This window comes from Vulpes vulpes, chromosome X (assembly GCF_048418805.1).
Source record: "Vulpes vulpes isolate BD-2025 chromosome X, VulVul3, whole genome shotgun sequence".
NCBI classification, from domain to species: domain Eukaryota; kingdom Metazoa; phylum Chordata; class Mammalia; order Carnivora; family Canidae; genus Vulpes; species Vulpes vulpes.
In genome coordinates this window covers 11,753,659-11,780,759 of record NC_132796.1, presented here as the reverse complement: position 1 = coordinate 11,780,759, position 27,101 = coordinate 11,753,659, and the positions used below count along the sequence as shown (strand labels likewise).

The following is a 27,101-nucleotide window of genomic DNA, read 5'->3' as shown; positions in this document are numbered from 1 at the left end:
AGGTGTCCGGGAGACGCATCACTCCCACCTCTAAGGAGTGCCAATTTTAAATAAAGTTCAGGAGACTTATTTGTCCCTATTTGTAGAAGGAGACAGTCTTAGATTTTGGAAAAGACCTTAAGGGCCCCTCAGGCTAACCTGTCCCAGTACAGTTAGGGTGATCATACATTTCTATTCACCCAGAACAGTCTAGTTTATGCCTGGTGTCCAGGTGCAATATTTAATAGCTCTCTCTCTCTCGCTCACTCTCTCTCTCTGTGTCAAATGTCCTAATCTGGATGCTAAATGATGAGGTCACCCTAGAAATAGGACTCTCTCAATATAAATACTGTCACATTCAAGTCTCAGTTGTGCTACCTTGCTGACTGCATCATGAATAACTTCAAAAATGGGACTCGGTGCTAAGAAGAGCCTTCAAACATCACCCTGGTTAGAAACCTCCTGGGAAGAAATAATTGGCAGAAATGTCATATGCTGCATCCGTGAAGACAAAGTGAAGGGGACACCAGGTATATGATAAATCCAGGGAATATGTACAGCCAACTTAGATAATCCAGATTGAAGAAAAACATTTCCCTTAGTAACAACCCGTCATCCAGACAAATGGCCCAGAAGCTCACATGACTTTACCCATGTAAATACAGCCTCCCGGGCAAGTCTGAGACATCTGCTCTAATGCCTTCAGGGAAGAATGGAATGGAAGCATCTATGTTAGTTTTAGAGGAACACAGAGGACTTTCAAACTCACTCATAGTCTTCCAGGTTTTCCTCTTCTTCAGATGAACTGGACTCAGGAAATCCCCTTAAGAAGAGAGGAAATGATACGAATGCAAACAACCACCAAGAAATAATGCAATCACCTAGCGGTGCAATGTCAAAAATCCCACCCTGCTTTCACCCCCGTAAATAAGATTTAGACTGTCAGGGTTCCCTCTTTGCACTTGGGAGGGTATCTGCAAAGTGAAGAGAGAATGACTCACAAGTTGAGTTCGTGCCCGGTTTAATAAGAAAATGGCTCTTTGCTACAGGAGGCCCCCAGGAACACGGATTTGTTTGACTCTTTTGGAAGAGCAGGCTCATGAAATAGATGAGTGCTTTCGGGAGCAGCTGTAGTATGAGGTTCAAAAAAAATTCGGCTTGGGTATAGAGCAATTCTTAGAGAAGAGGTACTGGACTCTCGGTGGGTTTTCCTCCTGCTAGAGAGGCCGAGCCAGGTATGCTCCTGTTCATGCTAACACCAGTGCGTGTCGTGAATGATGGACGGGAACTATCACCGTGAAGAAAACTGTAACCCACGAGTCATCGATTCAGATCAACTGAAGGGATCAGAGAGGCCAACTACATGAATTGTTTTGGCTTGCCTTCACCTTCAACGTGAAGTCCAGTTGCGAAATGATTGCAAATTTGGTTAGTTTTCCTGCAAATGGAAGCAAACCCTAGCCATAAAGGAGTGTGCATTGACTTACCATGACATCTTTGAGGTGCTGTGATTGACACCAGTCCTTTCCCTCTGGTTACTGCCCGCGAAATCGTCACTGCTACGACAAAAGATACATTTTGTAAGCTTCTGATTATTTGTAAATGTTCAAGGACAAAGATAGTTGTGTTAGATATCTTTTAGCTTCATTGAACATTTTGACCGGCACATTTCACTTGGTTTGGGAATTCAAGCTAATGAGTTATTTTTGCATTTTCGTCCTGGCAGGGACCCCGATGACAAGTGGTAGCTTGTCCGTGTTCCTAAACAAGAGACCTGTGAATAGCAACGTGGGATTAGTAGATCATCTCCACCGGATTTGCCCTGATTCTCTGGTCGATATGCAAGCATCCGGTCACTTATATATTTTAACATGTTTTTTTCCTCGTGGCTGTTGCAATTAAAAGTCCGGGAAAAAAAAATAAAAGTCTGGAAAATACTGAACTTTTAACTCCATGTGGACGCCGATGGATCCGCAGGATCTTCATCACCCCTCTGCCACCCGTCATTTTCCCTCTTCCGTTTTGGGTGCCAAGCAGAGCGTGAGGAAGGGCCTACCTCTCCAAGTCCAAAAGGCTGTTTTGTTTGGAGTGGAGGGCCTATTTCCTGCTTGCCTTCGTATCTCAGGATCTTTTTCAAAACCACCCTTCATAGTGACAAGCTTCCCTAACAAGGAAATGCTTCTCTGGCTCCATTTCAAGGAATGCCCGGAGAAAGCCCTCAACACTGCAGTGCCTTCCAAGGAGCCTCACTCACTCCTAGCATGGCTTTTTTTGCTTCATCTTTTCATAAGAAAACTCGTATTTTAAAATGCTAAGCAGTCTGCTTAGCCTTTGTGTTGTCTTTAAAGAAGGCAGAGACTGTCCTTCAATAGTGCATCTCTTAGGTTTAGCCACATAATGAGACTCTGCGTAGACATTCAAAATAACCATGGGATCCCCGGGTGGCTCAGCGGTTTAGCGCCTGCCTTTAGCCCAGGACGTGATCCTGGAGTCCCGGGATCGAGTCCCACATCGGGCTCCCCGTAAGCAGCCTGCTTCTCCCTCTGCCTGTGTCTCTGCCTCTCTCTCTGTCTCTCATGAATAAATAAATAAAATCTTAAAAAAATAACTGAGGAACTTGCCCAACAGTGTGAAGGTACCTAACACCTCTGAACTCTACATTTAAAAATGACTGATGGCAAGACGTATGTTATGTTTTACCATCACTCAGTATTTGTTCACATTAAAACTTAAGTGTATCCTCCTCGTGTGTTTAAATGGGAAAAAAAATATCCAAGATGTGAAGTAAAGGGAGCGAGTGGCGCAGAAGACTATGTGGTGAGAATCTGACTTTTTCATTCTCTATACATGGTAGCATGTGCATAGAAAACATTCTAGAAGAACGTACCCTGAATATTCTGCAATATTTGAATGCTTTAATGGAAGCATGCATCATTTTCCTACTCAGAAAAAGAATTACAAAGCACCTCAAGTGAGGATAATTGATAAGAAGTATTATCTACTTACGTGAGCTGAGAATCACGACTGTGTTTTAAAAATTCAATCCACAAAGACCTTTTAGCAATTATCATCACTCACTGACGTAATGCTACTCATGCTAAGTGATTCATCAATTCTTTTGTTCAGATAACTAGCTTTCTCGAGTTCTAGGGGAAAATCCAAAGTTGGGACTGAATCTTGGGTGCAAAATCTAAGGAGGGGCGTCAGAAAAACTCAGTGGTCAAGGTAAATACCATTTTAATGAGATTTTTTTCTGTAAAAATTAATGCAAAAAATCCATGATGAAAAAAAGCCAACATTTTCAATAAAGACAGGATCTAGCAATCGCCGTGCATTTTTGTCAATGACTCCCTGGGGCTTCCGGTAGAGAGGGGACCTGACACAAAGCTGGCATGACATCCATCCTCCTAAGACCTGCATCTATTAAGGGTCTCCTTCCACAAGAACACTGGATTGGCAGGCAAATAGTTGTGACATGTCCCCCCAGGCACCAGGTATAGATTAATACTTGGATTCTAGCTCCACTTTGAAATGAAAAGTGCCACAATTTGTTATGCCGGAAGCAACAACAAGAATACACTTAACACTCTTTCAAGTTCTGTGTGGCCCTGTGGCTGTATCCTCGGTACAGTGAGGCATTTGTTTTAGGTAAAAACGATGAGGATGGAAAGAACAAAACAAAGAAAGGGGATGCCTGGGGGAGTCAGAGAGATGCTCTGCATCCACCGGGGGAAAAGACAGCCCCCCAGGCCCAGTGCCCTGAGTGAGGAGATGTCAGTGAACAAGGGGATGGGGAGGAAGTCTGGGGCAGCGAATAAGGAAGGATAGTCACTTGTCCCTTCCTCTGTTGTCATCTTGCGATTCAGCTCAATCTCTGGTGAGCATCATGCACGGGGCCAAGCCGGCCCCAGACCCTGGAGAGATACACAGTTTAGGTCCTGCCTTCATGGCAGTTTTGATTCTGGCTTTCGGCAGCATCTTTTGGCTTAAAAAAAAACTGATCAGTGAGAAGACTGATCATGTCGGGAGAGGTGAAGGAGCCCATCCTGAGAAGGCAGCCGAGGCCTCGCTGGGAGGGTTACTTGTCACCTCTAAGCTCGGTACAAAAGTAAGCCCCCCTCCCCCAAATGGTCTCAGGTGAAGGAGATATATTAAAGCTTCTGAGCTCTGGCATGTAGGGTTATTAGGGGGCAAGGGGGAGAGAAAGAGGTGGGAATTAGATGCGTAAGATCATAGAGCACATCATCTAAATGGCAAGTCTGTGCTGTTGAGTCCCAGGGGGGCTGCTGCTTGCCCGGGCTCCTGGCTCAGGCACTGAGGCTTTTCTGAGGGAACAGCCCTGTGTCAGCTGCGGCTGCGTGGACAGCCCGGAGGCTGAGGTCCAAGGTCAGGGGGTGGGGGATGCCTCCCCACGTGCGGGGCAGCCCGACTCAGAGTCGAAGTTTACCTTTTCGGTTTTCCTACTTGCCACCAGTCAGGGCAGTCTTCTCTTGGAAAATGCTGCATGTTGGCATTTAGCTGGGAGCCGTAGTTTTTCTTTGAGTCGCTGTCATACGGGGCCACAGTGGTGCTTGAAGATGGTTCATTCATTTTGAAAATAGGAACTGCTCGAGGAATCTTCAGCTTTGGAGGACAAGAGATTTTATTTTAATATATCACAGTGAGGCACAGATTCACCTACTGGGAGCTGACAGGCCAAGTGCATCAGCTCGAAGGAAGGAAGGAAGGAAGGAAGGAAGGAAAGGAAAGGAAAGGAAAGGAAAGAGAAATAAAGAAAAAAGAAAAGAAAAAGAAAGACACAGGCATCAAGGGAAATCAATACTAAGTATTGGCAAAGATCTGGAGCAACTAGAGCTCTCACACTTCACCGGTGGGAGTAGGGAGTCTATAACCACACTGAAGAGCTGTTCCCAGAATCTACTAAAGTTGGGCGTGCACGTAGCCTATGGTCCAGAAAGTCTACATGCACACTCAACAGTGAAATCAAAAGACATGTAAAAGGATGTTCATAGCAGAATTATTTCAATTGGATACAAACTGGAAACGACCTAAATGCCCACTTAAAGGATAAAATAAGAAACATATTTTATACTAAACGTAAGGTGCTACGCTTTGGGCTCTGAAGATAGAGGAGGCGGCCAGAAACCAAAGAATATAAGTTGCTTCTAGAAGCTGGAGAAGGCAAGGAGATAGATTCCAAGGCCCCCCCAAAGCCTCCAGAAGGAATACAGCTGTGTGGACCCATTTTATATTAGACTTCTGACCTTGAGAACTTCAAGAGAATGGATCTGTGTTGCTTTGAGTCACTAAATTTGTGGCAATTTGTCACAGCAGCAACAGAACGGATACAGTGGTATAGTCACCCAGTGGAATCCTTCTACACGGCGATGGGAGTAAATGACAACCACACACTGAAGTGTGGGTCAATCTCATAGGAAGTTAGATGACAAATGACTATATACCTTATGATTCCATTTTTCTAAAGGCCAAAATCGAGCAAGTAATCTTCGATGGTATAAGTCAGGCTAGTGATTGCCCTCAGTGGGATGTAGTGATCAAAAAGGAACAGGATGGTACCCCTGGGGTTCTGTGATGTTCTGTTTCTCTCTTTCTTTCTTTCTTTCTTTCTTTCTTTCTTTCTTTCTTTCTCTTTCTTTCTTTCTTTTTTTCTTTCTTTCTTTCTCTTTCTTTCTTTCTTTCTTTCTTTCTTTCTTTCTTTCTTTCTTTCTAAAAATTCCTGTAAAAATATATAAGCTCTGAATTTAACTTTTCATGCTTGTAGTTTTACTTTTTTGCAGGGATTGACGTCCTGGAAATTTTCGTTATGCAGGACACTTCTATTTGTGAGGTACGTGGTGGTTCTGTCCAGAAATAAATGCTGTGGAAAGTTCCCTAAACGGAAATCTGAACGGAACGGCTAGAAAGTGGATTTTTAAATTTCCTCAGCTCCGCAAAGTAAGTCCTCTACTGAATGTTCTGGTAAAAAAGCAAAACAAAGGAAAACATGTTTTCATGATACTCTGATCCCTGATCCCTTAGGGCAGCTTACAATCAAAACAGCCTTAGGAACCCTCAGCCACTGATTTGCCTGACTGATAATTTTCAGCACATTTCCCAAAGAATTCCTTGCCAGAGATTAGATGCAATGGTTTCTGGCTCCTATATTATCCTCTGCGCGCAGATTTACTTAAAACAAATTTTATTGGGCTATAATTTGCGTACCATAAAATTGACCCTTTGTCAGTGTAGAATTCAGCGAAGTCTGGTAAATTTATCAAGTTGGGCAACCATCACCACAATCCAGTCTGAGCACATTGCCATCACTCCCGTAAGGCTCCTGTGACCGTCAACCATCACCCATTCCCGTCTTGGCCCTGGGCAACCACTAATCAACCTTTTGTCCCTGTAAATTTGCTTATTCTGAACATTGCCCTTAGGCGTTTCATAAAGCCATCATTTTCAAGCGTCGGTATTTATTTATTTATTTTAAATTTTAGTTATTGAACATACAGTGCAATATTGGTTTCTAGAGTGGAATTCAGTGATTCATCACTTACGTACAACCCCCAGTGCTCATCACAAGTGCCCTCCTTCTTCCCCATCCCCCATTTAGCCCATCCCCCACCCGCTCCCTCCATCAACTCTCAGCTTGTTCTCTATCGTTAAGAGTCTCTTATGGCTTGTTTCCATCTCTCCTTTTTTCTTCCCCCCCTTCCCATATTTTCATCTGTTTTCTTTCTTAAACTCCACATGAGTGAGATCATATGGTATTTGTCTTTCTCTCACTGACCTATTTCACTTAGCATAATACACTCTAGCTCCGTCCACAACACTACAAATGGCAAGATTTCATTCCTTTTGTTGGCTGAGTAATGTTCCATTGTATACATTACACCACATCTTCTTTATCCATTCATCAGTCGAGGGACATTCGGGCTCTCTCCATAGTTTGCCTACCGTTGATAACGCTGCTATAAACATCGGGGTGCCTGCACCCCTTCGGATCTGTATTTTTGTATCCTCTGGGTAAATAACTAGTAGTGCAACTGCTGGATCATAGGGTAGCTCTATTTTTAACTTTTTGAGGACCCTCCATTCTGTTCTCCAGAGTGGTTGCATCAGTTTGCCTTCCCATCAACAGCGCGAGAGGGTTCCCCTTTCTCCACATCCTTGCCAACACCTGTTGTTTCCTGTTGTTAATTTTAGCCGTTCTGACAGGTGTGAGAGAGTATCTCATTGTGGTTTTGATTTGTATTTCCCTGATGATGAGTGATGTTGAGCATCTTCCATGTGTCTGTTAGCCATCTGGATGTCTTCTTTGGAAAAGTGTCTGTTCATGTCTTCTGCACATTTCTTAACTGGATTATTTGGTTTTTGGTCTGCCTAGGTCCTGAAGCGGCCTTCTTCTCTGTGTAGCTCCCTGTGTCCTCTCCTCGCCTTGTAAGGACACATCCTAATCCAGTATGATCTCATCTTAGTCCTTAATTAATTACATCTGCAAAAACCTGTTTCCAAATAAGGTCACATTTTTTTAAGGTCACATTTTGAGGTTCTGGTGAGAACATGAAATTTGGGAGACCCAATTTAACCTACTCTAATAAAGGATTTCTTTTTGTCCTTCATGTTGGTTCACAAAGATTATATGGTTTTTACTTAGAAAGAGAGAGGTATACGTGAATGTACGCAGCTGAAAATAAATACCCAAGACAACCATAGAGCTAGTGGATGGGTAGAGACACTCCTTAACTTTTAGGAGAGCTTCTAGAGAATCACTGGGAGGCCACTTTATGTGTGCCCTGGGATTTGAGGAAGCTGATACCTGCCTGGGAAGCCTTAAATGCAGGAGGCTCTGGCTGCAAACCCAGGAGAGCAGAACAAAAGCAGAGCAGCAGCCTGTACTGTGAGAGTGAGCCGCATACAGTTTTATTAACCAGAGAAGTCAAGGTTTTGTTTGTTTTCCTGTCGGCCAACTCCACCCTTGGGAGAAGGTTCTCGGAGCCATCTCAAAAGAAACTCTGTCCAAGATGGGTGAATTGACCCAGCAGAAATGTGAGGACTAGAAACCCAAGAGCTGAGGGTCAAGACAACCCCTCTGTTACAAAACTACATTTGGATCTGCGCTCTAGTGGCAAACCCACAAAAACTTCCCATAAGCTAAAGAATCAGCATTGGAAAACTGTCTCACCCAGAGCCACCCCTGCCAGAATCATGATGGGATCAGCCACAAATGACTGTTTTTCATTAGACCCCCCTCTTCCTAGGCCCCAACCACAAAAAAAGTCAGGAATCTCAGCTTCTCCATGGCCCTCCCCGCAAAGCAGGCTGCCAGCCGATGCACACCTGAGCTATGTGGATGGAGTTGTAACTTGGAAGGATGTTTGGAGTCGTATGATTATAACATTGGATGGGACAATTTAGAGGTTCTTCTCATGACTACTAGCAATCAGGACATTTTGGTTCATCTGAGAGCAACTGGAGAGCATCTGAGAGCAATCTCAGGAAGAGTCCACCAAGTGGCCTTGAAGGGATAGTGGATGGAAAGGATTAGGTTATTTTCTGCTTGTGCCCTGTGGAGTCCCATCCTTCACCGGGATACTCACACGAGGTGGTCTTGGAAGTCTCCCATGTGCACCCATTTTTCGGTGACTATGTGCTTACAGTTTAGAAAAGGCCCGGTTATTAAGTACAACAATATAAAATGATCAAATGATGTGGTATTTGAACTTACATTCGATACTGCCATTGCCACCGGTGGTAGCTCACATCTTCCCTCTCTCTGCTCAACAGTCTGAATGGAGCCCATATTTTCTAGTCTTGAACCTGGCAACTCTTGGTTTATTTAATATATCCTGACTATGCAAAGAATATTTTAATATTGACTTACCACTCTGTCTGGGAAGATGGGAACTCTGTGTTTCTCTTCGTGAGTTGTAATGTGCAGATCAGCGTCTGAAAAGCAAAACCAAGTAATATCAGAAGGGACTTTAAACAAAACAAAGCAAACACCCAATGTTAGGAAGCAAACGAATGAACTAGCTTATGTGATCAACGCTTCAGATGAAGTGGATTTAGACACAGCATCTGGAGTGATTTTGTTGCTGTCTTCTGTAACACCCAACTCAGACTCTAGTCCTCTGCCTTTGATTATCAATATCCTCCCAAATGGATAAAAAATTCAAGTTCCTCTAAATCCCTAAACTAGGGCAGCCCGGGCGGCTCAGCGGTTTAGCGCTGCCTTCAGCCCAGGGCCTGATCTTGGAGACCCGGGATCGAGTCCCACGTCGGGCTCCCAGCGTGGAGCCTGCTTCTCCCTCTGCCTGTGTCTCTGCCTCTCTCTCTCTGTCTCTCATGAATAAATAAATAAAATCTTTTAAAAAACCCTAAACTATTAATTTTACCGCATTTACACCTTATATTTGAAATATAGATATCTGCCCTCGTTGGGTAGTACCTATGTCGCTAGGGTTCAGAATCCATGTCTGATTCCTCTTTGATCGACTCATACAAGATGCTTATAAGTAGCTGATTTATAAATGAGCAAACCTATCCCATAGTTTTTTCCATTTCTTATGATAATTGTTGGTTTCTCTTTCCACTTCTACATATACATAGGTGCCCAGGATATGAGTGTGAAGCCGTTAGGTGCCTTATAAGTAGAGTGACCGTATGGTTTACTAACCAAACTGGAACATTTCTTACAGGGATAAGTAAGATTTTAAAAATTATATCAAGTCAGCAGCTACAGAATGAGACTGGGGTGTATGGTAAACTTACTTGTAGGCCATGTATCCTGGAAAAGGAATGGCCCAGGGCATCTTAGAGACAGAAAGAAGCAGACTCTCAACTATTTCCTTCCTAGTAACTGTACCCACGGGCTGCCCTGAAACTCAGCAGAGGAGTAAGTTATACTTGGCTAATTAAACAGTATCATTGCTGCTCAGGGGCCACAGCACCTCCAAAACCTATAGCTTTGCTCAGAGGTTGGCGAAGAGCCTGTTGCACCCGGAGCATATGGCAGATGCCATCCAGACAGAGCCTAGGAAGATGATCCCAAGGTAGTGCTCTCTCTGGCCTTTTTTCCTGCTTCCTCGCAGGGAGTTGGGGTCGGAGCTAGACTCTGGCCTGCTGGCTCATGATGCCAGATCATGGACAGAGTAATCGGGGGAAAGAATTAATGCCGTAAGGAAACATTATTCCTCAGCCCCTTACAGTGGAGGGAGGATCCATACACAGTAATTTCTGTATAGTTCATTAAATCACTCTAATTCGTGAGTATGAAGGGCAACATAATATACTTAAGATTAATAAGTGTTCATTGTGTAGCCTAATTAAGAAAGAAAAGAAACACAATGGACATTTGTTCATTGATTTTTTGTTGTCAGATTACTAGTGATACCACCAATGTGACTGTCAGGTGTCAATACTAAAATGGGGTGAATCTGAATAACGGCTCAGGTCCCTGTGTGTTTTTCAGTTCCTAGAGTGGTATCACACCACTGATCTTATTCAATTTGTTAAAGTTGTAATCCAAGCATATTTTGTTCAGGCTGGTGAAACTGCTATCAGAATCAGTTCTCCTTTTTTAATTTATTCAAAACCTAATGTTGTTAAACAATGACAAACTTCTAAAATATATAAGACTGACTTATGGGGTGCCTGAGTGGCTCAGTCAGTTAAGCATTTGACTCAATTTCGGCTCAGATCATGATCTCGGGGTTATGGGATCAAGCCCTGTCTCAGGCTCCACGCTCAGTATGGAGTCTGCTTGTCCCTCTCCCTCTCCTCCTCCCCCTGCTCATGCACTTTCTCTCTCTCTCTCTCTCTAATAAATAAATAAAATCTTTTTAAAAATCTTAAAAAAAAAGACCGCCTTGTGTAAATATCCTAGAGATGGGTGGGATTCTATAAGGCACAAGCAGAAAACAACCTAATTCCTTCCTTCCATTAGCCTTGCAGAGCCACTCGGTAGGCCTTCTTCTCTGTCCCAAGATGAAGTTTCACGTGGGTGTTCTTAGGAATATAACTCCGGATAGAATCTGATTGCACTTAAAGCAGACCCTTCGCTACCTTCTGTGGTGTTACTAAGAAATCAATAAACAGGTACAAAAGGTAAACCCTTTAAATATGTCTTTTTAAAAACTTGGTCGTCCATCATTTTGGTATATACGGTGATTAAAAGGGTTATTTGAATTTTATCCTTTAACATATTTTTTAAAAGAATGTTGATTTTTTTCGTTTCTTATTTTACGTTATGAACCATGGTGACATGTTCACCCATTCTACCCATTTGGAGTCTATCTTAAGCCAGGAAAAAGTATGGGAGGAAATAAACAGCCCCTTGCTTGATTCATGATTCCAATTAAAAAAAAAACCATTTCTCATAAAACAGAAGAATGGCAAATGTTAATATTGTTATTAGAATTAGACTTCATTTGCCTGGGAGCATTTTTGAGGCTGGATTTTCATGATGTCAACCAATCTGGCACATCTTCCTTTCCCCAGCCGGTGAGCTGTTCTGTTTGGCAGGTTTGCTTAATGGGGCACCATCCACCCAGGGTCCTGCCCAACAAAGGGGGAGGGGTCACCTTACATGCTTCCCAGAGAGTACATCCTGGAGCCGCTTTGCAACTCTGCTGGCAGCACAGGAACTTTCCATCCACGAAGAACCCACTGTGGTACTTGATCAGCAGGTGGGGGTTACCCCTTATCTCTGGGGACCAGGCAGGAAGAAAACACAGCATGAGCAAATGTTGGCCCAAGAGAAGAAACACATTCAGTAAGTGCTGTTATCACAGAACAATGAAAACCTTATTTTGCCAGCCACCAGGCTAAGAGCAAATGTTTCCCAAAGGATATAAGTCTTTCACTCAGAAGTAAATAAGCCAAAAAAAAAAAAAAAAAAGTCTACCCAGGTATATAGTGAGAACAACAAAATAACTTCTATCAATGTTACAAAAGAAACTAGAAAACGTATATACAGATTAACTTGGTGATCTAGGGTTCTAGAAATACATCTTTAAAGGAAGTAAGCGGGTCAGGGCACATGTTGTTCTCTTGTCATAGAAGGAGGCTGAAGGATAGGACTAGATCTTAGCAAGAAGAGAAGTTTCAGATGAATATGAATGAACATGTACTTCCCTCCACTCTTCATTTTGAAACATTTCAAACACACAGATGAGTTTGAAGAATAGTACAATGAATGTCCATATACCCTTCACCCAGACTCACCAACTTTTAACTATTTGCCATATTGGCTTTATTTCTTTCTCTCTATATATACATATTATTATTATTAAAAACTCTGGGAAACGAACTAGGGGTGGTGGAAGGGGAGGAGGGTGGGGGTGGGGGTGACTGGGTGTCGGGCACTGAGGTGGGCACTTGATGGGATGAGCACTGGGTGTTATTCTGTATGTTGGCAAATTGAACACCAATAAAAAATAAATTTATTATTAAAAATTTTTTTAAAAATTATTATTATGTTTTGTTAACCATTTCAGAACAAGTTGCAGATATCATGACCTAAACACTGTCACCCATAAACACATCAGCATGTGACTTCTGTTAGCAGGGACAGTCCCTTACATAACCATAATACAATTATCCAATTCAGGAAATTTGACATTGAAACAACACTGTCGCTGAATATTTTATATTCAAAATTTTTCCAACTGTTCCAGTATTACCCTTGATAATCATTCACTATTTCTGATTGGGGATCCAATCCAGAATCACATGTGGCCTTTAGTTTTCTAGTTTCCCTTGATCTGGAACTGAACCTCATCTCTGCTTTGTCTTTCGTGACTTTGACTTATTTACACTATGGTTTGTGGGGCTACTTTTCTAGGAATATGTACATATTAAAAAATAATGGAAAAAAATTAAAAAATAATGGTAATAGGGCAATGTTTAAAGAATGAAATTTTTTTCAAATATGCTATCATTTTTTAAAAGATTTATTCATTCACTTTGGGGGAAGGCACAGGCGGGGCAGAGGGTAAAGGAGAGAGAGTCCCAAGCAGACTCCTGAGCCAAGCGTGGAGCCCAACATGGATCCCGACCCCATGACCCCGAAATCACAACCTGAGCCGAATCCAAGAGTCAAACACTCAACCAACTGCGCCACCCAGGCGCCCCCAAAGAAATGAAATTCTAATATTGGAGTAGAATATTGTTTCTACACCAAATTAGCTTCTCTCAAAATGCAGCTGAGAAGCCTACAAGGTCTCAGCAGAGAATAGTTCAAGAAGAGTCTCTAGGTGGGGAGGACTGATTCTCTGTGTGACTTCAATTCTTCTGGATTTTATGCTCATCTTAAGGATTCTTTATTTTAATCCTAGGAGACTTCTGCCCCTCCTTTCCAACCCTGATTCAAGGAAGTGTTTGGAGATTACTGCTCTGCTGGGTCATTGGATCAGATCCAATCATAATGTATGTAAAGCATCCAGCACAGCGTTTGGCTCAGAGCATGAGTTCAATGAACAGTGGGCTTAGAGTGTTACCATTCCCTTAGTTTAGCTCAGCTCAGCTTAGCTGAAAGCACCTGCATGAAAGTACTTAGCTAAATATTAATGGGAACTAAAGGGAAATTATTACAGAAGTCACAAAAAAGCAAAAGGAGTTATGATTAGAAAACCAGGGTTTTGGGCAGCTCTGGTGGCTTAGCGGTTTAGCGCCGCCTTCAGCCCAGGGTGTGATCCTGGAGACCCGGGCTCGAGTCCCACGTCCGGCTCCCTGCATGGAGCCTGCTTCTCCCTCTGCCTGTGTCTCTGCCTCTCTCTCTCTCTCTCTCTGTCTCTCTCTCTCTCTGTCTGTCTTTAATAAATAAATAAATTCTTAAAAAAAAAAAGAAAACTAGGGTTTCTGACCCTGGTCCCAAATGGTCGTCGTGATTCCTTGGGTGCATTACTCGCCTTCCTGCTCCCCAGGCTCCTGCTCCCCACGTGCCAGGATTCCTGTTATTTCCTACTACATGAATTTCGTTTCCTGGGTAACCAATTCTTTTCCAGCCAAGTCCAAAAGTCCACATTGCGACACCCGCACCATTTAATAATGTCAATAAGAGGAACTCGCATATATTAATGTGTGTGTAGGAGCTGACGTAGTCCCCTCACACATATCCTCCGGTTTCACCTACTCGACAGCCCTGCGGGGACCTGGGATTGTCTTCACGGCACTTAGAGAGCTAGGTGAGCTGCAGAGAGGTGCTGTAACCTGCTCACGCTCACGAGCCTCTGGTAAGAAGCATATCCGAGACTCGGGCCCCAGCTTTCTGTCCTATAATCTGACGCACAGGTGCCAGCTTCCCTGGGGCACCCGCTGCAGTTCTCAGTTTTGGAAAGAAGGACACGCTTTAGCCACATCTGGTCGGCTGGATTCAGAACTGGTGGCCCACACGCCCGAGTCCTCACGACGTCAGCCCACACCTCCTGGGTATAGGCCACCATCTGGAAAACGCTGTGCTTCCCACGCCAGCTCAGTTTATCATGCCCGAGCTAAATCGCAGACGAAAAAGGCTTCATAGGGGAGAGGATTTAAGCGAGGAAACTCCTTTGTTTTCCTGCGGCCGGCTGGTTGGCCAGCCTGACAGCTGTTTCCTTCAAGCTGGCAGCCAATCTCACCCACCTTCTCTCTTGCTCTTTCCCAGCAGAGAGGCTGGAAAAACCAGATATTGTCGTGCAGCCTCCCTTGCATGTAGAGATGGCCATGAGACACAGTTCTGGCCGGGAGAACATGTGCTGAAGTTTGCAAGGGATGCTTCTAGAAAAGCTCAGAGCCTTCCCAAGAGCCTGGAAAGGTGGCAGAGAAGAAAGCTAGTGGCAGCCTGGGTCCCCCCTGACTTCACTGGGTTGAAGTTTTACGAGGGGCTAAGAGATTCACCTGTGCCTCTCTCTCCCTCTGCTCTCCTTTTTTGCTCTATGTGCCTTTACCTGAGCTCTCCAGGGCCCACCCAAACCTGCCTGCCATCTATCCTTCCAGAAGGACCCACAGAGGACTCTAGGCCATGATTCATAGCTGCACACCGGAGGTGTCTACACAGCAACTACTCCCAGGAAATCCCCCCAGAGGAGCCTGAATGGGAAGCAGCACCTGAGAGCTCATCCTACAGGCCCCACTGTAACTGCACTGACTCACATTTGTGTGTAGGATACCTTAATATGTATGTGAGTCATTCATTTGTGGCTCATGATCACTCTAGGGAGAAAGCAATGGGACCTCTCATTTTATAGGTCTGGAAACTGAGATCCAGAGGTGGGAGGTGGTTTTATTAGGTGACACAGCAAAGCAGGACTTGGAGGCAGACTTGTCTGTCTCTACAAGGGATGCCCTTCTCACTCCTGCAAGCTGGGAGCAGGAAGAGGGAGGCTTCTCCCCTCACCGGACCACTTGACTATCCTACAGAAGAGGTTGCTAAACCCTTTCATGCAAAGGAAAAATGAAGCCCTATGTGTGACAAAAAGGATGTATTTGCATCAAAGTGGAGTATGTGGTTGTCTAAAGGGGTATAATTTGAAGTATACTGAGAAAGAACCCTAATCTCAAACTTAGCATGAAATAAAATAAAACCTCACCCTGTCTGGGGGCTTAATATCTGAAATTCCACCAGAAGAGTCATCCATTCGAGTTCTGTACTATCCTCACACAGTTATCTTCCTTTCAAATAAGAATATCACAGGGAGAAACATCATGTTGCCAAATTACTAGCAACGTTCTCTCTCCTATCACAGCTTGTCACCGGAGCATCCGAGGAATCCCTGAGGAAAAGCTCCATTAAATCCCCGGTTTTGCCTAGCATTTATACTGCCCTGGTTAAAAAGCCCGGCTGGGGTAGTAGAATTATGAGGTCTCCGTTATTAGGTACGTGACACTGGCCGTGTCTCTTTAATTTCACTTATCTGAAAAAGGGAGAATAATATTTCCCCTTTCTATTGAGTTGTCAAGAAGATTACTTGAGGAAATGTTTTACTAAGTACTTGACACAGTAGTTGGCAGATGATAAGTACTTAGTACTTAGCTAGAACTTTCTGTAAACAGCCAAAGTACGGTAGCCACAGGCCTTGACCCAGCCCCAGGAGAACACAGACTTTGCCCTGGTAAAGACAAGCACAGTGGATGGAGAGCAGGTGGTCTGGCTTCCTCCACGCTGCTGGAAGGCACAATAGCTTGCTCTGTGCAGGGCAAGAAAGGGGATCCGACCCACAGGCTCGCTCCACGTGACAATGAGAATGCAAAATGAGCATGAGCGTGGCACATTCTCTGAGGTTGGTAGGAAAACCAGCAGATTCTCTCTTGGCAGTGGGTCCTTTTATTGCCACATCCTTCCTCCACCAAGCCTCAACAGAACTCAATTGAGGACTCCCTTTTAGTACTTTAAAAAATTACCTTTCTGTAATGCTTTCAACCACTGGCTTCGGCTCTCTTCGTTTGATGCATAGACATAGAGAAGCCCATCTTTATAGACAATCTGGAAAGGAAAAGGTTGGGTGCATTTAGATATAATTGCATCCATAGTTCATTCCAGTGTAACTGCGAATTTTCTGGTACCCTGAAGAAAAGTTGAGTTAGCTTATAAAATATGCATTAGCTCTGGAATTAGATGAAAAAGATCTAGTTATTTTTATCCTTCACCTCTCAATTTGTTTCATCGCAGACACTCCTACACTTGGGAAAATCTGCCAACAGTGAACATTGAGGTCCCAGCGTGGGTGTCCTGGACCATGGAGAATTATAAAGTCTAAAATGTTAGATATTACAGGTGTCTTAGGAGTGTTCTGGTCCATCCACCAACCCAGCACATGACTCTACTTTTAGCCCATTGCAAAATGTTTACCTGCTAGTCTATCCTTAAAAATATCTTCAGGGATGATAAGTCAATCGGAGAAGGACAAACATTATATGGTCTCATTCATTTGGGGAATATAAAAAATAGTGAAAGGGAATAAAGGGGAAAGGAGAAAAAATGAGTGGGCAATATCAGAAAGGGAGACAGAACATGAGAGACTCCTAACTCTGGGAAACGATGAAGGGGTGGTGGAAAGGGAGGTGGGCAGGGGTGGGGGTGACTGGGTGACAGGCACTGAGGGGAGCACTGGATGGGATGAGCACTGGGTGTTATGCTGTATGTTGACAAATTGAACTCCAATAAAAAAAATAAAAAAAATATCTTCCGGGATGAAATGCCCTTTATTATTATTATGCCATCCTTGGCAATTTCCGTATATTCTGATCATTATATAGTTGGTGCTTATACTGAGTAAAAATATGTCTCCCTGTTACTTCATTCCCTGGGGTCATGTCCCTCCCCAAGAAGTCCCCAGCAGAAATCATTCTCTCTTCTTTAAGATGCTTGTTTAAATGTCAGAACATTATAACGTCTTCCCCAGATCCTTCTTTAGCTTACTCAGTTTTTGTGGGTAAACTATACAGACCCTTTATTAAATATCTACTAGTTTTTGGGCTCTTTCCTAGATACTTTAAGATCTTAGTCCTATTTCAACCCTGTGAAATATGTATGATTATGCCCCCTTTGCAAATGAAGACACAAACTCAGAGGGTTGAGTGTGTTGCTTATGGTAACACAAGTCCAAGCTGTGGGGTTAAGGACTCTGTGTGCTTCCAAAGCCTGTGCTCTTCTGAGTGTTCCATGCTCCCATGATACAAATTTGAAGCAACTTTCAAGAAACCCTCCCTGGTTTCTTCCAATTGGGCAATGTTCACTTTTAAACATTGTATGGATTATTCATCAACCAGATGACTTTATTTCATTTTTGACCACAGTTCCCTCGAGCCACTAACACTGGGTTGTCTGACCCTCGGAGGGACAGTCCGTCTGCCTTTAGATCAGAAAAATAAGTATCAATGATATGATAAAACTAGGGCATGACTTAGATCAAGCCATTTCCTTTTTTAAAAAAGATTATTTACTTATTCATGAGGGACACACACACACACACACACACACACACAGAGGCAGCGACACAGACAGAGGGAGAAGCAGGCTCCATGCAGGGAGCCCAATGGGGGACTCAATCCCAGGGACCCGGGACCATGCCCTGAGCCAAAGGCAGATGCTCAACCTCTGAGCCGCCCAGGTGCCCAAGATCAAGCCATTTCCAAAGGATACTGTAGACACACTCTCTGCACCATGCCCCTGCTTAAAATACTTCAGGGTAAAATGCAAACTCCTCGGTATGCTGTGCAAAGCCTTTCGTGACGTGGCCCCACCTACCTTTCCAGGCTTGTGTCTGCTTGCTCACAGGGCCCCTTTATTCCTAAGGAGACTTGGAGCTCTCCCAACATGCCACACTACTTCACCTATAGCGCCCTGACTTCTGCTGTTTCACTGCCCTTCCTGTTTATGCTGGGCCACACTTGTCCTTCCTAACCCGAGTGTCACCTCCCATAGATAATCGTCCTGACCTCTTCGAGTGAGGAGTGAACTTCCGCTTCCGGGGGCACCATGGCTCCTCTGCAGACCTTCATCTTAACACTCACCCTCACTGCATTATAATGATCTGCAAATGCCTTGGGGACGAGGACGCATTTGATTCCTCATATGGTGTGCCTCTATCTTGTAGCCCCCTGGAAATGCTCCACAATGTTTGATGACAGAGATTGTCAGGCCCCAAGGCAAGTCAGGCCACTGTGGCTTACTTGCTCCTCTTTCTTTCTCTCCCCCTAGAGAAAGCAGATTGGTAGATAGAATTTCAGGAAAATGCCCATCTCCCATCTGGGAATGTTCCAAGCCTTATCATTGTCTTCATCATTTTGCAACATCTTTAGTTATTGCCAATATGTTGAGTTTGTAATAGAAAATATTAAAACAAAAGCCATCCATCCAATAGAATGTTGTCCCTCCCCTTACCTGAAATGGGTACTGTCTCTCCACAGGGGTCTGCTCCTCGAGATTTACTTTCTCCACACATCTGATTTTCTTAATCTCAATTGATCCTTTTTTGCTGCCTCTTTTCTGAATTAAAAACCAAAATATAAGATGCGTAATGCGATGCACAATGGTACACAAAGAAAAGCGTAAAGTAAGGGAGATGGAGAGATGGGATGGGTATGTGAGAATTCTTCCAATTATTCCATCAGAGTCAAAATCCTGTGGCAACAGAATATATTTTCGAGTGTGGGCACAAACTAATATGCTCCTCCAAAAGCAAGTCGAGAAGCAGCAATTAATTTTATTTTAATAATCTTGAAACATATTTCCATCACCTGCCATGTGCTTAGTCTGTGGAAAATCAGGATTTAACTCCAGAAAGCATCTTTTAAATTTTTTTTAGGGGTCAGGAAGGACAGAGAGAGGGAGAGAGAGAATCCTAAGCAGGCTCCATGCCCAACACAGAGCTGGATGCCATGCTTGATCTCACAACCCTGAGATCTGGACCCAAGTCAGAGGCTTAACCAACTGAGCCCCCCAGAAAGCATTTTAATTTTGTTTCAATTTTAGGACAGTATTTTAGGATTTCTACTCTGCTAGAATTCTCAGTTGTATAGAAATAATTTGATTTCCAGCATGGTGTTAAGGGCAGTGTTTCTTATTTTCAGCACTATTTGGGGGCAGATAACTCTTTGTGATGGGGGCCGTTCTGTACATTATAGGAGGTTTAGCAGCATCCCGGGCCTCTACCCACTAGATGCCAGTTGCACACTACACAACCCCCCTCCAAATTATGATAACCAAAAATGCCCTCTCGGGGGCCAGATCACCCTCAGTCGAGAACCAGTGTTGTAAAGTTACAAATTGCCTTAGTAAAGTTAGCCAATATTGTAAAACCCTTTATCTTGAATTAATCATACCTTCGTTAAGAAAAGACAATGTAATAAGTGAAGGCAGGTTGATCTTTACTGTGTGAGCTAAGAAACCTGACATTGTTTCACTGTAATTCACCACTTTGTGGAGACTCAAGAAAAATAAATAGTACAAAAACAATGGAACAAGTAGGGTCTCACCATTTTGTCATATTCATAGTAGGAGAGATTTGTTTTGGTTAAAACAAAAAGCCTCTCTTTGTAATTACTTGGCGACATTTTCTTTTTTTGCTGTGACCTTTTGAGAAGAAGTTCTTCTAGAATGGATTTTGTGTCCATATTGTCGTCCTAAATCAAATAAAATAATGAGAATGAGTGTTTGCGGCACCTAGCTACATTCTCTTTTAGACTTCAGAATTTTTAGTCAACTATTTCTCATTCAGGGATAATCTAAATAATATAATTCTTAAAAATCAGATTTAGAGTTAGAGAGGAAATTTTAACTAAGCAGACTCTTAACAACACGTACATCTGTATTTCATTCCTTACAGCCTTGGCTCTGACTTTTTAAAAAGATTTTATTTATTTATTCATGAGAGACACAGAGAGAGAGAGACAGAGGCAGAGGCACAGGCAGAGGGAGAAGCAGGCTCCCCCCCAGGGAGCCCTATGTGGGACTCAATCCCAGGACCCTGGGATCACATCCTGAGCCAAAGGCAGACGCTCAACCACTGAGCCACCCAGGTGGCCCAGCTCTGACTTTTATAAATAGTGTTGATTTGTTTAGAACATCTTATGTATTTTTACTCGCCTCCCACTTTGGATCATAAATTCACCATCTTTGCACTACCCTCCAGACCACCTTATCGAAATTCTCCTTATTCCTTAAACATTCTATAGGCATTTGTTGAATCAGATTATATATGATCAAACTTTGAAATATTTGAACTCCAGACAGCTCACTATATCTGAAGGAACTGATCAACAAATTTCTCTCCACTAATGTGTCTGGCTGTTTGACCAAATCCTCCAGACCACTGTGAGACTCTGCTATCATTGTAAGTGATACCCACAGCTCCTGATCGTGATCAGATCTTTAACATAAAGGACACGGGTATACTTTTCAATATTTCTGAGCACAGAACATTTAAAAATGCTATCGACATCCGTTTTAAAGAATTGAAAAAAATTGGCGCCTTACAAAACAAGAACACTCTTGCTTTTCCTTCCAGAGCCATGGAAAACATTAAAGCTTAAGGTATCTCTAGAAAATAAGTCCATCAATTTTCTGGTTCTACTAAGACTGTCGCTTCAACCCTCAGTTCGATATTAAGTCTGGAAAGGAAAAGTAATGTTAAAAAAAAAAGTAATGTTAATTGGTAGGTCACAAGAGAGAAACTTTCCTATGTTCTTCTTCACTTTGTGAAATCACGTGAGTACTAGCAGTCAGATGTTCAATAATTTCTACCTCTCTTTGTTTACTGATAATCTGAATGTCATTAGCTTTACTCACCTTGCATTCAATCAGGATCAGCTGGAGTTTGCTTATGGGTCCTTAACTTCAACTCTCAAGCTCTAAGCCAAAAGTTGCTGCTCTGAGGTACTCATATTCCCTCTGGCTATGCCAGGATCACGCATTACAAAGAAGATATTTGCATCCTATTTATCACTCTCCATCCGGAAGCATCCACATAGGCGTTGCTCTGTGTGGGTGGGGGGGGGGGCACGTGAACCTGTCCAATCACTAAAAGTCACTTCTCACTGGCCCTGAGCATGACAGGCCTACTATGGCAGGGAAGTGGGAGGGAAGGGAGACACATTGGATAAACCATGGTCAAGTCCAGCCAGCTTCCCTCCCGATGTAGACCATAACACTCTAGAAACAGGAATCAAGAAAATCAGCTTATGTTCATTATTTATACAGATGAAGTGACTCAAATGTTCTCCAAGGGCATCATTTGATTTAGAGGCAGAAGTAATGGAGATCTTACCCATTACAAATCTTATCCATTAGTTACTTTTTGTTTTGAATATTGTTTTATCTAGGAAAAAAAAGGATAAATCCTTTGGGAAAGTAGAATGGATTTCTTTTGAGCACAGTGGGTGCTATTTGTCGTGGTCACTGGTTTCTTGGCCTCCAGACTCAAAGATGGGCAGAGGCTGGGGGGCTTAGGTAAACCCAGCAGGATCTGGGAAGTCAGGTAACACGTCTTCGTTAGAAACTCTACAAATGCGCCTGTTCAGAGAAGATGATTTTCTACATCCAAAGTCTATGGCCGGAAGAGAATTTCCTTGAAGACTTACTGAAACTGTGGAGGATCTAGTTTTTTTGAGGTACATTCCCCTTTTGGGGAGCCATACCACATTGGGCACTTGTGGTAAGTTTTAAGATACTTTTGTCTTTTACATCCCTGCGTTTAAAAATTTTACTAACAAAGGGTATAAAGAAAACTGTGAAAACTTTTATCAAACGTCTTTTATATCCACCGCTAGAACAGGACTCCTCAAAGCGGAATGTTAGTTAAATAGATCTGGTTAGTTGAATAGAAAGTTTTCTTTTCAAAAAGAAAAAAAGAAAAAGAAAGTTTACTCTTCAAAACTTTGTCAGGTACTGAATGAACTCATCACATTAAGAGCACCGTTTTAAAAAATGCAAATCCTAACGTCCCAGGTAGTAAGCAAACTGTCCCAGTACTGCATGATCATACACACACTTCTGTTTATAGAACATTTATATTCATTGCATTAAAGATTTGGGGGGATTTTATCTAAAAATTAATCTGGTGAGTCACAGAAACTGTTGACAAATGAAATTCACAAAGCTGCTTCTGTATATTAAAGGGAAGAACATTGGCCAGACAGGAAAAGTAGCAAGTCCTTGAGCACATTTTCTTGTAAGTCTCCAGGGCTTTATGCATGTTGTTGCATCCGATGCGATATAATCTGTCAAATTTCAATAAAGTTGTTCATTCCAAAGTTCCGCCTTTTTAAAAAATATTTATTTGAAAGAGAGCTCGAGCAGGGGGAGCAGCAGACAGAGGCAGAGGGAGAAGCAGATCCCCTGCTGAGCAGGGAGCCCTATGTGGGGCTTGATCCCAGGCCTCTGGGGTCGTGACCTGAGCCAAAGGCAGATGCTGAACCCACTGAGCTACCCAGGTGCCCCTGTTCTCATGTAACACACACATGTCTTTGGAGACCTTCAAACTTCTACTCCCTCAGCTGGACCCCGGAGCTTCCCAACAAACTTGAAGAACCCCGTTTTGATGACCCACGTTTTGTCTCATCCAGATCAATTTCTTCTAAGACAGTACCTGGCCCCAGCCTTTCTACCTCTGTTTGCTTCTCTCCCTTCCTTGTACTTCTCTCTTCTGCTACATCAGCCTAGATTCTAAACTGAAGGCATTCCTAAGGTCTCCCCTGGTACAGGAAGAGGTAATCGGTGATGCCTAATTTTTAGAAACATAATATTCCCTCCCTGTATTAGGACAATAAGTCAGCAGGCTCCACTGTTGACTCAAATGCCTGTCCAACAGCTAGCAAATTCGGCTCTGCCCACCCGTGCCTAAGGAATACTCAGTGGGAAGATAAAAACAAAACAAAACAAAACAAAACAAAAAAACCACACACAAAACTTTTGAAATGAAATGAGATCCTAAAGCTGGTGGTATTAGCCAGAAATCTATTTCCATAGAGAAGTTGACAGAATTTGGCTGGGCTCTCACATTACCGTCTACGTGAAACAGGCACATCAATTTGCTTACCAAATAGGCGGGCTGCCCATTTCCATAAGCACATGAAACTAGAAGAAGATTAAAGTGAGGGGAGGCAAAAACAAAGAAACAAAACAAAACAAAACAAACTGGCAGAAATCGATATAGTAGAGGTGCCTGGGGGGCTCACTCGAGTACATCTGCTTTCGGCTCAGGTCATGATCCTGGGGTCCTGAGATCGAGCCCCGGCTCTGTGGTTGGGCTCCTTGCTCATCTGGGAACCTGCTTCTCCCTCCCCCTCTGCCCCGCCCCCTGCTCGTGCGTGCTCCCCCCCCTTTCTCTCAAATACATAAATAAATAATCTTTAAACAAATTTTAGGTTTTAAAAAAAGAAACCAATATAGCATTTTCTCTAAGGATGCCAGTAACCATCAGGTAACCCATCACATACGTAAAAGGTGATTGCTAAATTAACACGACTTGGAATCACTAGGATCGGTGAGCATCCGTAAGGAAGCGTGACCAGGAGAGCAAGATGTTCAATCCTGCAGGCCCAGCACACTCGATTCTGAGCCCGCGGCGGGCCGGACCTCGAGTGAGTGGTTCCAGAACCGAGGATCAGCTCTCCACTGCCCGGGTGACAAGGAGCAGACCCAAGAGATGGGTCTCATACCTAATTAACGTGCAAGGTGGCTGGAGGGGCGGATGCTGGGGGTGGAGGGTGGACTCAGAAGGCGTGGCGGACTTTACACGACTGTCATTTGGGAGCTGGGTCACCCCGACCGAGCCCCTTCCCTGCGCTAAGCTTCAATTTTCCGGATCTGTAAGATAAGATGGGTTATACAGCTCTCTCACTTTCTGGGGCTTGAATGAGAAAGCTTATGTAAACGTTCTGGGTGCGCCCTGGGTGCTGAACCACGATTGAAAAAGAAGAGGGGAAAAAAAAGAAAAAGAAAAAGAAGAGGGGGGAAAGAAACAACTTGAATGTTAGAGCAGAGTCCATGTTCTCTTTGCCCCGAAAGGCCCAGGGAAGGAGAGTTGTTTCTTTTTTCTTAAGATAATCAAGAAAGACATTATGGAAGGAAGGGTGTTAAAACTAGGTCTTGAAGGATATGAGTGATGGTAGCAATAGTGATCCTAGCTGACATTTAAGGAAGACTTGCCTTGTGCCGGGCACTATTTAAAGCACCTCAAAAATATGCATTCATTTACTCCAGCGGGGGGAGGGGTAGGCCACCCCCCCCACCATCCTGTGGGGTATGTCCTAATTCAGTCACCTTATGGGGTGGTTAGGAAAAAAGCAACAAGTGATAGATCCATGTCCTAATTCCTTATGCTGAATTAGTAACACACAGCACTGCTTTGGGTGATACAGGCTGGTGTGGGCAAAAGCACCAAGATGGTGGGTTCAAATCCCTGTTCCATCTCTGTGCACCCCGGCATGTCACTTAGCCCTGCTAAAGCCCAGCTTCCCCATCTGTAAAGGGAGGAAAATAGTAACCACCTGGAAGGGTTCTGAGGAGTCAAGATAAGATGGCAGTAGGATGCCCAGCACGCTCACAGATATTCCCAAATTCTATACCCCTTCCCCTCATCACTCCATAGGTAAAGTCAAAAAAAAAAAAAAAAGGGACCATAGGAAAAGTTAAAAACTCAAGATGATGAAATGACCCTCGAGGATAATATTTCAGTCTTCACCCCTCTTACCCGGGTCCCGGGGATGGGCGATCACGGGAGGCAGGAAGATGCCCCACGCACTCTCTTGTCAGCAAGCACCTGCCCTGTGCGTCTGGTACAAGCTTTCAATCCTGGGACTGCTTTCCTTAGAATCAGGCTGAAGCAGCCCCTTCCCGCCTGTGTTTTTGTGCCACTAGGTTTCTTGCAAATCAGTGATACGTGGCTGCTACTGCAGGAGTGGTCCGTGGACTGGAGTATCAGCGTGGCCCGGGAGCTCGAGAGACATGCAGACCCTCAGTCCCCCCCCCCCCCAGACCTGGTTCATGGGAATCTGCATTTTGGCGAGGTCCCCAGGTGCCTCACGTGCTCATGAGAGTTTGGAAAGCCCTGCCCTAGACCACGATACCCTTGTACTACTTCTTAAACCCAGTGAAATTACCGTGGGCTGCAAGAATTTTCAAAGGTATCTGGCCGTGACCTTAACCGAAAGGCTCACCTGCCCCATCGTTCCATCACCACCTAAAGTCCACCCCCACCCCGAAACCCCAGACTCTGGAAGACTTCAGGAACCTGAGAACGAGCACTCGTAGTGAAACGAACACCATAAAAACCCAGGTAAATAAAAGAGGGTCAGAATGACACTTCTCTGGCTTTTCGGAAGCAGTTAGGAAGCCAACATGCAAAGTCACGGAGGGGCAATGCCTGCAGAATAGTACGGAGAAAACCAGCAGAGGAAGCACCCAGGGCTGGCTGGAGCCCACGGCCATGTACACACCACCTGACAGCTCCCCTGCACGAGATTTTGAGCTGGGGTGGGGGTGGGGGGGTGACAGTAAAACCGCAGCGGGCCTCCCAATTACACGGTCTCATCCAAAGTCCCCGGAGGAGCCCCAGCAACGTCATATGCATCACTCTGAACCTGTTAGCCCGTCGGCTATGACCTCGTGTGGCCACCTGCCGCTGCAACGCACCATTGTGGCTCTCGATCGGCCGCCGGGGGTCCACCGCCGAGGGGTCAGTCTGCTCTTGCACGCACACAGGCGCGGCTGCCCTCCTTCCTTCCAGCGGCAGCGGACCGTCTCACATTTTCCCGGCGGCTGGGTCCGAAATGGCTACATTACTCAGTGCCCCCAAAACGTTTATTGTCCTGCAAGGGCCTTACACAATCCCACAGGAAACCACGCTCAGCACTTAGCCAACACTTGTTGATCTGATTGAATGCAACACAAACGGAGACAAAAGCGTGTTTCATAAAGGTTCCAATTTTGATAACCACAGCGCCTGCTTTTCCCGGGCAGCCCTCGGGTTCGTGTGATAACCCTGCCTTTGTTTAGAGAGCTCTGCCCTGGGAAGGACAAGAAACTAGCTCGGCAAAAGCCCGCTTCTGACGCTGACTTCTCCCACGAGCCAGGAAACCATGAGGTAACGCCAAAGAGCGCAGAGAATAAGCAATGAAAACTGCAGCTCACCGCTGGACGGAGGGGGGCCGGGGGGGTGGCAGAGAAGGACGGTAGTGTGCCCGAAAAGGAACACATGGAACAATTATTCAGGGACTCCCCAAGTGGAAAAGAGATCGCTCTGGCTAACGTGCCAGGCACCCAGATTGCGGTGAAGGAGCGTGAGTCCCTCGACATCGTTAGGACAGTATGACCACTCTTGGCCCTCCTCGTGCCACCCTCCTCTCCGGTCCACACTGACGGGCCATCTGTAATCCGTCTACTGAATTCTTCGAGGCCAAACCCCCCCCCCCCCCGATCATCCCTCTGCTATGCAGGGACACGCCGTGTCAACTCACACGTGGTCGGCTACGTGAGCCTATTTGGAAACATCTATGGGGTGATGAAATCTTGGGTTGGCCGCGGGGAGCGAAGCTACTGACTCTCCAAGGGGTGGTCTGTTGAGCAGACGCGTCCTGCCCAGAACCTACCATGTGCCAAGGGCTCCGCGAGGGGCTGCGGACTGTAGTAGGCCGGGCAG

General features: G+C 44.4%; 1 protein-coding gene across 5 annotated transcripts in view; it reads right to left on the bottom strand.

Moving 5' to 3' along the window:
• The window catches only part of BMX (BMX non-receptor tyrosine kinase), a 51,772-nt gene extending 25,211 nt beyond the window's left edge, over window positions 1-26,561 (bottom strand). The window contains exons 1-10 of one of the 5 annotated variants that reach the window (XM_072743717.1): window positions 26,096-26,238; window positions 20,939-21,072; window positions 19,939-20,085; window positions 18,845-18,949; window positions 16,363-16,444; window positions 11,570-11,689; window positions 8,864-8,928; window positions 4,427-4,602; window positions 1,467-1,538; window positions 749-802 (exon numbers count right to left, since the gene is read on the bottom strand). In XM_072743717.1, the coding sequence (XP_072599818.1) occupies window positions 749-802; window positions 1,467-1,538; window positions 4,427-4,602; window positions 8,864-8,928; window positions 11,570-11,689; window positions 16,363-16,444; window positions 18,845-18,949; window positions 19,939-20,076 (812 nt within the window). In that variant the 5' untranslated portion in view covers window positions 20,077-20,085; window positions 20,939-21,072; window positions 26,096-26,238. Of the gene's footprint in view, window positions 1-748; window positions 803-1,466; window positions 1,539-4,426; window positions 4,603-8,863; window positions 8,929-11,569; window positions 11,690-16,362; window positions 16,445-18,844; window positions 18,950-19,938; window positions 20,086-20,938; window positions 21,073-21,250; window positions 22,681-26,095 lie in introns of those variants that run through there. The other 4 variants (XM_025986723.2, XM_072743716.1, XM_072743718.1 and 1 more) reach the window with 4 other exon arrangements.
• Window positions 26,562-27,101: the final 540 nt, after the last annotated feature.